Source organism: Erithacus rubecula (assembly GCF_903797595.1).
Source record: "Erithacus rubecula genome assembly, chromosome: 12".
In the NCBI taxonomy this organism is placed as follows: domain Eukaryota; kingdom Metazoa; phylum Chordata; class Aves; order Passeriformes; family Muscicapidae; genus Erithacus; species Erithacus rubecula.
Window position 1 is genome coordinate 20,139,290 of NC_136664.1, and position 13,837 is coordinate 20,153,126.

General features: G+C 41.3%; 1 protein-coding gene across 1 annotated transcript in view; it reads left to right on the plus strand.

The window, feature by feature from the left end:
• The window catches only part of PEPD (peptidase D), a 136,073-nt gene that overhangs the window by 37,239 nt on the left and 84,997 nt on the right, over window positions 1-13,837 (plus strand). Inside the window, exons 8-9 of the mRNA XM_079315935.1 lie at window positions 1,590-1,665; window positions 3,026-3,072. Coding sequence (XP_079172061.1) covers window positions 1,590-1,665; window positions 3,026-3,072 — 123 coding nt within the window. The remainder of the gene's footprint in view (window positions 1-1,589; window positions 1,666-3,025; window positions 3,073-13,837) is intronic.

Below are 13,837 nucleotides of genomic sequence, written 5' to 3' on the forward strand. Positions count from 1 at the left end.
ATTTAAAAAAAAAATCTATAAGCCTTTGCTACCCCATTCTAACTAGAATATATTTGAGCCACTCTTTTTTATGTCTTAGCTGAAGGACAGGAGTGAAAGTTTGTTTCCTCACTCAGGTCAGCAGATTTTACCATCTCAGTGTAATTTTTTCACTGGGTGTGCATTTTAAAACCTTGCACTTCTCATTTTCCATTGCATAATGATTATTTTGTGCCATATTCCATTTGACTAAGAAAATCAATCCATTCCCCTCTACAGTGTTTCTGTTTGTAAAAGCATTTTGATCAATATCAGGATTTTACGAAGATACCTTTACTCTTGCCAGAAGAGATGTGTTTGAAGGGGAGTGGCTGTGCTCCCTTCCACTGTCTGTGAGAAGTTCTGTAATCTCGCATCAGAGACACTGATGACTGAGAAACCTGTTTCTGGGCTCATTAAAACAAACTACAGAGCAAAAATACAGTAAATAGTTTTCTGCAGCAGTGTGAGGAGGAGCATGTTACAATAAAAAGAGGGGTCTTGGTGGCAGTTTCAAAGTATAACAGTTATAACAGTATAACTGCTGCAAACCCTGGAGTGCAGATTGAAAACATGATTGAAATATTTTCATGCAATTCAAAAGGTTTAGTTCTGTACTTTGTAAACAGTATGTACTTCACAACTGCCTTTGAGATGGGCATGAAAAATACCAGGAATTCAGTTTGTGTAACAGTGGAAGGAGTACGTGGTGTTTATTAGAGGTTATGGAACTGTGTCTGCTTTACTGTGTATGTCACACTCAATAGCTGCTTTTATTTTAAACACATGGTAGCAATACATGTAGAGAAGAGTTAAATGGTGCATTTTTGACATGAGTTCAGAAGAGAGTATCAAAACTCATAACTATACATGAATTCAGTATCTCATAAGACACAAAGTGTAGGATGGGGTTTTTAAGGCATTGGTTTGTTTGGGGTTTTATGTTTTTTATCTTCCTTCAGAAGCATGTGAAAGAATGGACATCATGGCTGCAATTACTGTTGCTGTGGTTTCAGAATTTCATGGTTTGGGTTTTTTAATACCAAACAAAAATAGCATTTTTTCACACCACCCCCTGCCTACCTTTTGAGGTATTGCAGATAGGTGGGAGTTGGGATTGTGCTGGACAGAAATTCTGGAGCTCTGGGAATTTAAATATGTAAAATAGTTTCAAATTGTGTTTAAAAGGAAATTGAGCATGCTTGCAAAAATATTCTATTTGAAGCAGTGTTAGAGTTATGACAAATGCAGAGTTGCATTGGTTTTGTTCCTAATGTATTGTAGAATGAGTTGAATAAATGTTGGTTGAACCACTTGTTTGTAAATATTGAATAGGGCAGGCTGATGTTTAAAATTCTTATGACTTCTCTTTGTAAGATTGTTTTGCTCATGCTGAATCAATGCCAACAATACTTTACTGTCATGAATACTGTAATAGCTGTTTGCTCTTGAGGTGTACTTGATCTAATCTTATTATAGGTGATGCATATTATTTTCAGGGTTTTTTCATTTTGCATTCTTGAGCTGTGAAGTTGCAGTCTAACATGCTATCTGTTCTTCTTCTCTTTAAGTCGTGTCATTAAGACAGACATGGAGTTGGAAGTTCTGCGCTACACCAATAAAATCTCCAGTGAAGCTCATAAAGAGGTAATGGATCCTTTACTGTTAATAATTTTCGCTCTTAGTGTAGCAGTGGTACTCAGAAAATGTCCCAAGCAGCCCAGAATTGCTTAGTAATAAAATAATGGAAAGGCTGGATAGAAATAAGAGGATAATATCCCTTCTATTACAGCCCAGTAATATACCTTGCATTGTCCTTGAACTCAGTGGTGTATTTGTGATGTGTGAGAAATGAAGTGTGGGTTTGGGTAAGAGCTCACCTCAGCAGAAGGTGACCTGCTTGCAGTCTATCTGTTCTGTGTGCACAAATACCTGTATAATGATGGAGAAAGAAAAGATCAAGATTATTCAGGCCCATGTGCAGCTCTGAAAAGTGTAAGTAGCAGATAACTGTCCCCAGATCCTGATGGACTGGGGAAGTCTTTCCATGCAGAGTGTAGGACAGGGAAAGGGTTCCTCAGGGTCCCCTCAGAGCTGGCTGTGTCCTGGGGCAGTGCTGAACCCTGCTGTTCTGTTGCCATACCAGTGTGGCAGTGACAAAGTCCAGGCTCTCAGCAAGGCTGCTCAGGTGGGACCTGGCAGTACACCAGGGGAGCTGCACTCCTCTCCTGGTGGTGATGACAAAATCACCTTGGGTGTCAGTCCTGTACTGGGAGTTCTGAGAGATGATGACCAGGAAGAGCTTAGGTAAAAGTACCTGATGAGGTTACTGACCCAGCTCTTGTCTTGGCTCCTGCTCCTCAGGTATTCAAACTATGAAGAGTAAGAATGTTTGAAAATGAATATTACAAAATTGAGAACTCAAAGGGGTTTTCTCATTCTGCATTCATACTCCTTGGGTTTTCATCATCCTTGAATACTCATATCACATCTGAGAGTATTTTTTTCTGTAGATCAACTGCCTAGAACTTGTATAATACAGAAACAAAGGAATACAATTTTCTTAGCAAATCTGAGAACAAGGATCACATTTATGACTTGTAAACCAGTGTTAGCTCTAGTAGTTTTCTATTTCAATGTATAAAAGAGACTCTCCCATTGTAGGATAATCCATTTCATAGCTTTGTTTTGCCTAAGTAGAACAAAAGGACTTGCTGCCACGTTCACCACAATTTTCATAGTTGAACATTGGTATTTTGATAAACTGCACTTTATTAGGATATAGTAGTTTGGCAATTAAACTCACTTTATTGCTGGAGACTGTGGGCATTTTTAAAGATTAAAGTGTTTGATTCCAGTGTAGTTTTAAAATGCATCTACTGATGTAAATTTAAATCAAGTACAGATGATATTTTTGTAATGTAGGTTTCTCTGGAGATAGTCATAAATGTATAAATATGAGATTCCCTCCTGCTCAGATGGTCCCATGCTAATATGTATCTTACAGGTAATGAAGGCTGTAAAAGTTGGAATGAAAGAATACGAGATGGAAAGGTAAGAGTTCTTTCACTAATTATAATAAAAAAGATATTGTCACTATAGTAGAGGAAACAGCAATAGCTGAGACAATGCAGTAGCATGGATTCAGTTGAGACTGAGAGTTCATTGGTGTTTGAAGGCCATTCTAAGCACTATTTAGTTATTTTGAGGTGGCACTTAATCTGTTTCAAACATTCATTTGATGAGTTGTGATTACTTTTTGGTTAAGAGTAGCATATCTCTCTTCCTGGAGTTAGAGTAATTTACAGAAGGAAATTGATGAATAGCTGTTTTCACTGTTTGAAGCCATCCAATAAAATGGCGTTTATGGTTAAACATTGCCTTTAGTCTGGTTATGCTTAGAAGACTGCATGAGTGGGTGTTTAAGAGCCTTATGAAGGGCTGTGTTCAATTCCATTTTGCCTGCAATTACAAGGCAGCAGTACCTGTGCTTAGCCTGCACAAGGAGCTCAGCTCATGTGTGATGAGTATTCTACAGCTGCTAAGTCCATAAGAAAGCAGCAGGTATCTCTTATTTTGAAAAGAACATGCTGTACATGCATCCATGAGGGGTTTGGCTGGTCCTAACTGATACACTAATGATGTGGCTAGATCTGAGGAAAGCACTGCCTCCTCTCTTGAATCAATAGTTACATTAAATCATCAGCATTTATCATATAAAGCTTGGTTTTGATCATCAAGTCCATTTATTTTTAGCTTATACATGGTGTTTTCAATTTTCAAAGTATTTGCATAAGGAAGAAATAGAAAATAACAGTCATATGTCAGTTACTGTTGTTTCTTGGCAGTAATTTTTCAAAGGCTTGTAAGCAAGCTAGAGCAGCACCCAGGGAAGGGAATATAAAGAGACCACAATATTTGTCATCAGCATTTCAAGGTAGCTCAAAAGACAAAGCCCTTAGAACATAAGCAATATGGAGAATCTAATGTTACATTTAAGCAGTTTAAATTTCTGCAGATACTATAGACTCATGTCTATAATTTGTCAGTGCCTCAAATTGCACCTGCATACATCACCAGGTAATAGGGGGGGAAAATAGTTCACAATCTGTCTTTATTTATGAACTTTGTATTTCTGTTCATTTTACTCACGTGCTGATAGTGAAATTTTGTGTCTGAAAGTCATTAGCAATCAAAAATTTTCCTAGAGCAGAATTTGTTCTCAGGTGTTTTTAAATGTCATGATCCTGGCAGGTTGATTTAAATGTCATACAACAACTACATATATACAGCAACATATATAAACACTCTGCTATAATTCTGTAAGGTGTATTACCTTTTTCTCCAGGACTTCCATTTTTCACTGGCTAGCTCCTTCCATACACATCAACCTTTTGAAACCTTTGTGTTTCAATTGAAAAAATAAATAAATTAAGCAGCTACTACACCTATTTAAAATTGCCTTCAATTCTTCCATATTGATGGATTACACTTCTTGAAAGAGTTTTAGTTAATGAAAGAGGTCTTGGCAGACTGCTCTACTCTGTCTGCCTTGGAGACTATAATTAGGATTTAAGTTTCTTTTGGTGGTGGAATTCATCCCATTCCTTTAAGGAAATAGGGCCCTAAAAATTTAAATGCTGTTTACTATTCTTCCATCTGATAGGAAGAACAGTGGCAGAGATCCCAAAAGCAATTAAAATTCTCTGTTACTGGATGTAGGACCTAAGTGTTGCCTTTTCTTTGTCCATTTAGTATAACACTGGTAAATTATTTTACACCAGTAATGTGTTAATGCTGAGATATATAAAAAATATATGCATTTAACTGCAACTCCAATCAGTGCTGACTTCTTTCCTGGTTTGATATTATTTAACTTTAATGTCTGACCAGTTGACTTTAAGGAGACAGCCAAGGCAATTATCTACAAACAGTAATTCACAGCATGTAATTGCATATAAAGTAGTTTTGGTAGGTCAGATTCTGGGTTTTCTCTAGAGCAGTTTGTTTAGTGTTTGTGCTTATCTCATGTTTAATTAACCTTCTTTGATTAAAGGCTTTTAATTACGAAATGCTCTGTAGTGAATATAGTGTTAAAATATAGCAAAATGGTAAAAAAACCTCTTCAGTTTGAGAAGTGTGTGAATAAAATCTGTGGTTTCAGCAAAGTTGTTTAAGTGTGCACATATTAACAAAGATGTTTTACATCTATATATAAAAACACTGAAAGTACTGATTAGGATCTACAGTTACCTGTTTCAGAGTGCTCTGAAGGCCTGGAGATAAACAGTGATCTAGAGAAGTTATCAGTTTCTAGATTTTATCTGTGTACTTTAAATCAAGTGTGGAATCTTCTGTGCATTTCCTCATTTGTTCCTTTTTTATCAAAAAGAACATGTTCAGGATTGGGGTGGCTACTTGGAATATCAGTTTGGTTGGGGAATGGTATAAAAGTGTATGCTGTAGCAACAGGTGTGTGACTTCCTGCATCATGAGTTCTGGACACACAGCTGTTGTGGCATTGCCCATTTTTGTGGGAGTTTATCCTTGATAGCACTGAAGGTGCTGTTACTGAATGTCCAGTGTAACAGAATAAGACTCTCCAACACTAAAGTTGTTTTAAAGAGAGCATCATTTATTCAGGTTCATGCTGGAGATCCTAACCTAAGGGGACCATGTGGATCTAGAAGAGTGTTACTTACCTACAGTTGCTACATGCAGCTTAAAATTTAGCCATTACCATAAATCCCACCCCATTTTCCCAGAGATTCAATCCTTTGTTTTCTCTGTCATGGCATTCTTGAGCCAGATGTCTTCTTATCTGCCAACTGTCCTTGCTGAAAGCAGCTTTTGCATGCCTTGTTTCTTTGCTAAAAGCTTCACAGCCACAGTAAAATGAATTAACCCTTTTGGTGTCATAACTGTGCTAGGAGGGTGTGCACAGTGCTGAGTTCATTAAATGATGATGTATTTGTCACTGCCCTGATGACACCTGGCAGCACTAAACCAGCCCTGAACACCCATTCCCTTGTCTGACACCCCCTGGATTATGTGAATGTCTCTGTGGAAACCTCTGCAGCTGCTCAACACAGGAACACCTGGGGCTTACCATGCAAATAACTGATTCCAGTGCCCAAAACCTGGCTCCTGATCCTGCACAGTGCAGCCTTTTAAAACAGAGTATTGGCTAGTGCACAGGGAGCAAGCTAGTGTACATGGAGCAGTGTTTAGTGCACAGGGAGTAAGGCTAGTGTACATGGGGCAGTGGCTGGTGTACAGAGCAGACAGCTGGGCAGCAGGGCAGGGGGGATTCTGCCCCTCTGCCCCCAGGTGAGACCCTGAGCACCTGCAGAGCTGCCCCAGCCCTGGGCCAGCCCAGCCAGGAGCTGGAGCTGCTGCAGAGAGCCCAGAGGAGGCACAGGATGAGCAGAGGATGGAGCAGCTCTGCTGGAGGAAAGGCTGGCACAGCTGGCATTGCTCCCCTGGAGAGGAGAAGCTTTGGGCTGAGCTCAGGGGGCCCTGCAGGGCCTGAAGGAGCTGCAGGAAAGATGGAGAGAGACAATTGGCAAGGGCTGGAGGGACAGGAGCCAGGGAATGGCTCCAGTGGCAGAGGGCAGGGCTGGATGGGATATTAAGAAAAAAAATCTTAATTGGAGAGGAAATAATTGTGGGGATTTTGCAGCAGTTAATATTAAACTTAAACTCTACTCTGCTATAACAGCAACAATTTGAAGAATAAAACGGCAAGAAAGCAGCTACAGAGGTTTTTTTCTTGCTGGTTTACAATGCTTACCCACTATTTTTACACCTTGCCTTTCTTACCAGCTGAGGCTGGTAAAGTTCTGAGGTAAAGTTCTTTATCCCTGTTCTTATGTGCTGTTCCTGATTCCAGAGCAGAGCTTGGGCTCTGAGATGAGTTGCTGTTATATTTGTCAGTGTTAAATTTCACTATCTGGGCAAGTCTGAGAGTGCTCTCACAGATTATGGCTCCCATCTTTCATTTTTCTCTCTCCAGTGGAACAAATTGAAAATAAACCACACATGTTATTTTACTAAAAAAGAGAAAATAGCCAGAATAATTTTATTTTCTTTTGGGTATTTTCTTTTAGTGAAATGCTAATCAGTATTTGCCACTTACCATTTCCTGCTTATTTTGCTCTTTGAATGTTTTCGAAAAAGTCACTAAGTTCTGCAGCAAATGATCTTCAAAAATACTTGGTTTTTTGTGAGGCTGGATAGAATTTCAGCTTAATTATAACCTTTGGAAGTCCTTCACATAACCGTGCATAGATAGTAAATATGAATGCCCACTGCAGCTGACAAAAATACACTGGTGAATCTTCCAGAGTTGCTTTTTGCTGTGGGAATTGTGTCATAACCCTCACTGGTGTTTGTGTATTTTTATTAAACGAGACCAGCACTTGGTTAGTCTCAAGCAGCATGCCAGTCTGCTCAGTTACTGATACGTCTTTCATATATTTTGCTTCTTTTTTATTTTTTTTAGCAATTTGTGTTGTGTGGCCTGGAAATGGCTTGACTGTCTTATTTCCCAAACTGCCTTGCAATTAGAGGTTTTAAACTTAGGGTGCTGCTATCAAAACATTACTTTAAAAACCTTAAAGTACATAAGAAACAGAGAGAGAGGTGGAAAGTGACCTTTCCCAGCATTTTAAAAACCCCCATGCAATCCACTGATTTTTGCTTTGTTTCTGTAGGCCTGTGTGGTAGGACAGGAGTCTGCCTGCAGGATGGTGGTTAGGTTTAAGATGATCCTGTACCTGATATTATTTATTTGTCTGTGTATTTAGTTCTAGCACAAGGGTTGAAGGAAGAAGTGGATCAGCCACAATCTCTGCTTTTAGCAAGAAATCCTCAGTATGCAGCAGCCCAGGAGCTTCTGTTCAACATGGATGCACTGGGGCTGGCAGGGAAGGAGGAGCTGAGGCAATGATTTTGTACCTGTGCCTGTGTTAGAGGCAGCAGGGGTCATCCAGGGCTTCCTAAAAATGGTGATACAAAGTGACCAACAGTGTCCAGGGCCAGGTAGGCAGCTTAGTGCTGACAGCTCTGACAGCAAATGCTGGGTACCTGCTCATTGCTTTGTTTGAGGGGCTGCTGAATCTCTTGTGTTCAGTGCCCAGAGGGAAGTCAGATATAATGTGTTTGCCTGGAAGAGCAGCTGGATTCACAGACACTTGCTGCAGCCTTCTCCTCCTGCCCACCTTCCCTGTGTACAGCTGGTCCTTTGATATTTAAGTTAGCTGTCACCACTCATTTCCTAATCCAGCTGAAGTAAGGTTGTAAATAGTCTTTAAATAAATGTAAATTTAAAAATTGCTTTAGAATACTCCCGGACATTGTTTCTCTTCTGCGACATACAGTGATATAATTGCAAATGTGTACACACTCAGCTCAGCAGAAATGGGGGAGAGGATTACCTGTGAGGATGGAGACCTCCTGTCTCAGCACCTCATCTGCTTTAGGAATTATAAATCCACTGCAGATGTTTCAGCTGCCCCAGCCCTGGCACACATATGCCCACTTCCAATAGCCTTGCTCTCCCCCTTCTGCCCAGCTGAGAGGAGAAATGTGGGATTTAGACATTTCTTGGGGCACTGCAACCTCAGACACCCATTTTGTCTGAACTGCTGGTCAGTATGTTCATGGTGGTTGGTGATGGACTCCATCAGCTGCTGGGAGGGAGCAGAGTAGTTTCAGTATATTCCCAGTAACCTCTCAGCATTTGCCCTTTTCCTGGGCAAAGCTCAGATGGTTCTGTCTTTCAGTCAACTCCTGGTGCAAGAGTATTTTAATTGCACAGGCCACTCTTGTGACTTGTGATTGAAATTCCACATAGTTGGGTTTTACCTTCTACAAAAAACTGTGACCTTGGGTCATGTGGGAGATTTAAAATAAGCCCCTCTATCATCACAGAGATACCAAAGAACAATTACCATGCTTGTATTGGAAAATGGTTGCCTTGAGAAAGAGAGCTGTGGCAGGATGTACACCACATGTGTGCATACAGAACTTGGCTCGTGGCATAGCAGGAGATAACTCAGCTTTGAATGCTGTGTCACTGTATGTCCTCACAGGGTTAGTAATATAGTAAATGTGATATTCCATAATTATCCTTTGATTATCTTTTTGGAGATTAAAAAGTAGTAACATTTTTATTTTAATTTTATAACTGATTGAAAATTGAAAGCATTACTAATTTCTATGGATGTTTTCTACAGTGACTTACTATTAGTCACTGCAGTGACTATTACTGTATTAAAGGAAGGACAAGCTTTCTTCTCAAATTAGCAATGATCTCAGTTTTTACTGAATCTAGTCTGGTATTGAGATAGTGAACTAATTAACATTGTTAATGACAAGATAAGATTGGAGACATGTGAAATGAAACTTACTGTAAAAGACAGCAGGCTGAAGTTACTATTTGATGTGGATTTTGTTCATGCTTGTTCAGACAAGTCAAATGTAAAGATTCCACCATGTGTGAGGCTTTATCTGCATTGTAAGCTTTACCTCAATAATTTTTGCTAATTACTGATTAAGCAGAGAAACGAGAATTTTGTGTTTGTTGGCCATCTTTGATAAACAGAATTGATCATGATCAGAGACCAGAAGCTCTCTGAAGGAAATGGATAAAATACCAAAGCTGTCCATTAACGTGATATCATACACTGAGCTGAAAATTAAACCTATTTTACACACATGAAAAGAAAAAGAGCAGATTTTGTTCCTTGCTGCTGGCTTGCCCACTGCACAAATTCTTTCCCAAATTTGTTCTTAGAGCAGCATCATAGTGTGCAAGTGACACCTTACATTGTATTAAGCAGCATGTCTGATGTCTATTGTGATGGCTCTTTGGTCTGTTTGATTTTTGTTTGGTTTGGTTGTTTGATGGTTGCATCATCTGTCTAGGGGATGAATTGTGCAGGGTTGTGTACTATTGAGTGTGTGCATTATCAACAGTGTAGAAAAATGCGAGATCAGGTTTGTTGTTACCGGATGATATGTAACACAGAATCAAGGTTGGAAGAGGCCTTAAAGATCAATCCCAGCCATCAACCCAGCACCACCACCATAAACCTTACACCACTAAACCATTTCCCAGTGCCAAATCCAGATTCCTCTTAATCACCTCCAGGGGTTTTGACTCTACTTTCTTCCGGAACAAACAATTCCACCTCACAAACTGAAAAATATTTTTATGATACCTCATGTGAGTCTCCTTGTGTCAGCTTGAGGCTGTTTCCTCTTGTCCTCGCACAGCAGAGGAGATCAGCCTCAGCTCCCTGCACCCTCCTGTCAGGTACTTGGAAAGAGTGACCTCTGAACCTTCTCCAGACTGAACAAACGCAGCTCCCTCAGCTGCTCCTCACGGGACATTCCTCAACCCTTCCTGAGCCTTGCTGCCCTTCTCTGGACACACTGCAGCCCCTCCGTGTCATTTTTCAAAGGAGGGGCCCAGAGCTGGACGCAGCACTCGAGGTGTGGCCTCAGCACTGCCCTGCTCCTGCTGCCCACACTGCTGCTGATCCAGCCCAGTGCCATCGGCCTCTTGCCCCCTGGGCACACTTTGGCTCACGCTGAGGTGGCTGCTGACCTGCAGGATGTGGCACTTGGCCCTGTGCAACCTGACGCCGCTCTCCTGGGCCCGTGGATCGAGTCTGTCCCAGTGTCACTGCAGAGCTTCCCATCCTCCAGCAGATCCACACTCCCACCAATGGGAGTCTGAGAATTTACTGAGGCTGCTCTCAGTTCCCACATCCAGATCATCGATTAAGGTGTTAACCAGGACCAGCCCCAAAACTGAGCCCTGGGAACACCACTAGCAACTGGTCCCAGCTGGATTTAGCTTCATTCACCATAAGTCTCTGGGCATGGCTGTCAGCCAGCTTTCCACCCATCAGAGTCCACCCATCTAAGCCACAAGCAGCCAGTTTTTCCAGGGAATGCTCTGGGAAAAAGTGTCAAATGCTTTACTGAAGGCTAGATGACACATCCACAGCCTTTTCCTCATCTACTAAGTGGTCACTTTGTCATAGAAGATCAGGTTGATCAAGCAGGATCTGCCTTTTATAAATCCACATTGGCTGGGCTTGATCCCCTGGTTGTCCTGCACATGCCATGTGGTGGTACTCAGAAAAGCTCCATAACTTTGCCCATAACTGAGGTCAGACTGACAGGCCTGGAGTTCCCCCAGCCTTCCAACCCTTCTTGTAGATGGGTGTTGCATTTGCTAGTTTCTAGACAGCTGGAACTTCTCCAGTTAACCAGGTAGAGGATAAAGAGTGGTTTGGCCACTTCTTTTGCCCCTCTGGGGTGGATCTCATCAGGGCCCAGAGACTTGTGAGTGCCCAACTGGCAGGGCAGGTCACTAACCACTTCCTTCTGGATTATGGGGACTTCATTCTTCTCCCCATCACCAACTTCCAGCTCTAGGAGCTGTGTATCCTGAAGACAACTTGTCTTGATAGTGAAGTCTGAGGCACAGAAGGCATTAAGTACTTCTGCTGTTTCCTCATCCCCTGTCTTTGCACTACCCTCTTGCATTTGAGAAATGGTGGAGACACTCTTTACTCTCCTTTTGCTGCCAAGGTTTTTACAGAAACTTTTTTCGTGTTTAACTGGAGAGATCAAAGTTCTAGTTGGGCTTTGACTCTTCTGGTCTTCCCCTACATGACCTCATATCATCCTTGTAGTCCTCCCAAGTTACCTGACACCTCTTCCAGAGATGACAGATTCTCATTTTTTCCCCTAATCTCCAGCCTAAATTCTCTGTTTAACTAGGCCAGTCTTTCTCCCAAGCAGTTTGTGTTCCTACACGTGTAGACAGCCTGAAGACTTAAGAGCTCCTTTTTAAAGCATGTCCAGCCTTTTGGACTCCTTGGTCATTCAGGACTGACTCCCAAGGGACTCTGTCAATCAGTGTCCTAACCAGGCCAAAGTCTGCCTGCTGTAAGTCCAAGGTGGAATTCTGCTGGTGTCCTTCCTTACTTCACCCAGTATAGAAAATGCTAACATTGAGTGGTCACTCTGCCCAAGATGGTCACTGGCCACCACTCACCCACCACTGGTCCTTTGTTCACAAACAGATCTGGCAGGACACCTCTAGTAGGCAGGCAAAAGGAATAGAAAATGCTAGGACTGGAGAGGAATCTGAATTACATTAGACAGCAGAGGTGATGTTTCTGCTAAAATCAAATTGAACCTTCAGGCAATCTTGGCAAGTGAGAGCTACAAAGAGCTTTGCTGACAACTGACTCTGGGTTTCCCAATTCACCTATTGAAACCTGTATATTTAAATGAACTAATGAGATATGTGAAGGGTGCACAAATTAATCTATAAGGTACAGTTGCTATCACTTCTCAGTTGGTACAAACCTCTTGTAAAGTGCCATATCCTTCAGGAGAATTGGACTGGATTTCTGCTTTTTCTTATTTCAGATTAACTCTGCTATGTCCTCTTGGTCAATACTGGGTGGCAGAGGTGGGCAAACATTCTTCTGTCTCTGGTTAGCAGATAATTTGCAAAAATTGTGTGAGGTTGTTTGGGTGCACAGTATAACTGTAAATTTAGTGTTAGGACTGTGTGACATGTAGGATGTGATTATTAATAGCCTTTTGCCTGTGTAACCTCTAGATTTGCTCTGTAATGGAAGGTTTGATGCTGGATGTAGTATATTACCTTGGGTCAACTTTCCAGTGTTTGGGGTTTTTTTCTTTTTTTATGTGTTTGAACATGTCTGTTACTACATATGTTGTTTGGGTTGGAAATTGCAATGGCATTCAGGAATTGGCTTCCCTGTCCTGCAATATTTAGGGAGATTCCTGAGATATTTATGTGGAGAGAGGAGTCATCTGCTTTTCATCAGCAATTCTGTATTTGTGAGAAGTAAGTGGGCATTGTATGACAAGAAACCATTAAACTGAAGAAGGTCCTGGCCAGTGCTGTTTCTGTTGCTGCTGCAGATTAGAGACTTGTGTCCATAGCACCTCTGAGGGGGCCTAGAATTTGTCTGGATCAGGTGAACCTGTTGTATTTTTGGAGCTGGTGGGGTAAGGAGGCCTCTGTTACTCAAAGGAGTTCTTGGGTAGATGATATAACTTCTTTCTGGTAGTTTTCTGTTTTATTTTGTGCTTCATTTTCATATTGCCTCTAATACTAGGGATTGATGTGATTTTATCACCTATGATGGACCCTTGGAGCTTGACTTGGGTCCCTTGTGCAGTTTAGACTAACAATTGACAATTAAGCCTGTTTCAGTGGCTCAGTCTGCATGAACCTCTGATTTCCACTGTTGGTGATTGGTCTTTCCACCCTATCCTTCAGCCAGCTCAGGTGCTGGAAAGCAGCCTGAGCTGCAGGCAAAAGGAGCGGCATTTGTCCAGATGTGTGTGACTTGAGGCCAGTGAATGGAACAGGCTGCAAGGTGTTTACCAGTGAGAGGATGTGCAGATTTTTTTACCTGCATACAGAGCACCTCTAGTGTAGTCATTTGTTTGGTCCCTGCATAAGGAAAGGAGTGTTGAAATGTTTCCAGGAATTGGAGAAGGTATCATTGTAGACTTAGTTGGGTCTGGATCTTCCTGAACCTGTTTCCTCAGCTTCCCTTCCCTTCAAATTCTGACTTCTGCACCTGAATAAATTTGGTCCACACATTGTCATCATAAATTGGGTGCTATAATCTTTTATTATCCTTAAGGTAGTAGGTTTGCATATCCCAAATGGCAAATTGCTGCCTTTTCCTCTCAGAATAGTTCAAGTATTCAAAAATCTATTGAGGGTAAATTAAACTCTATGCTG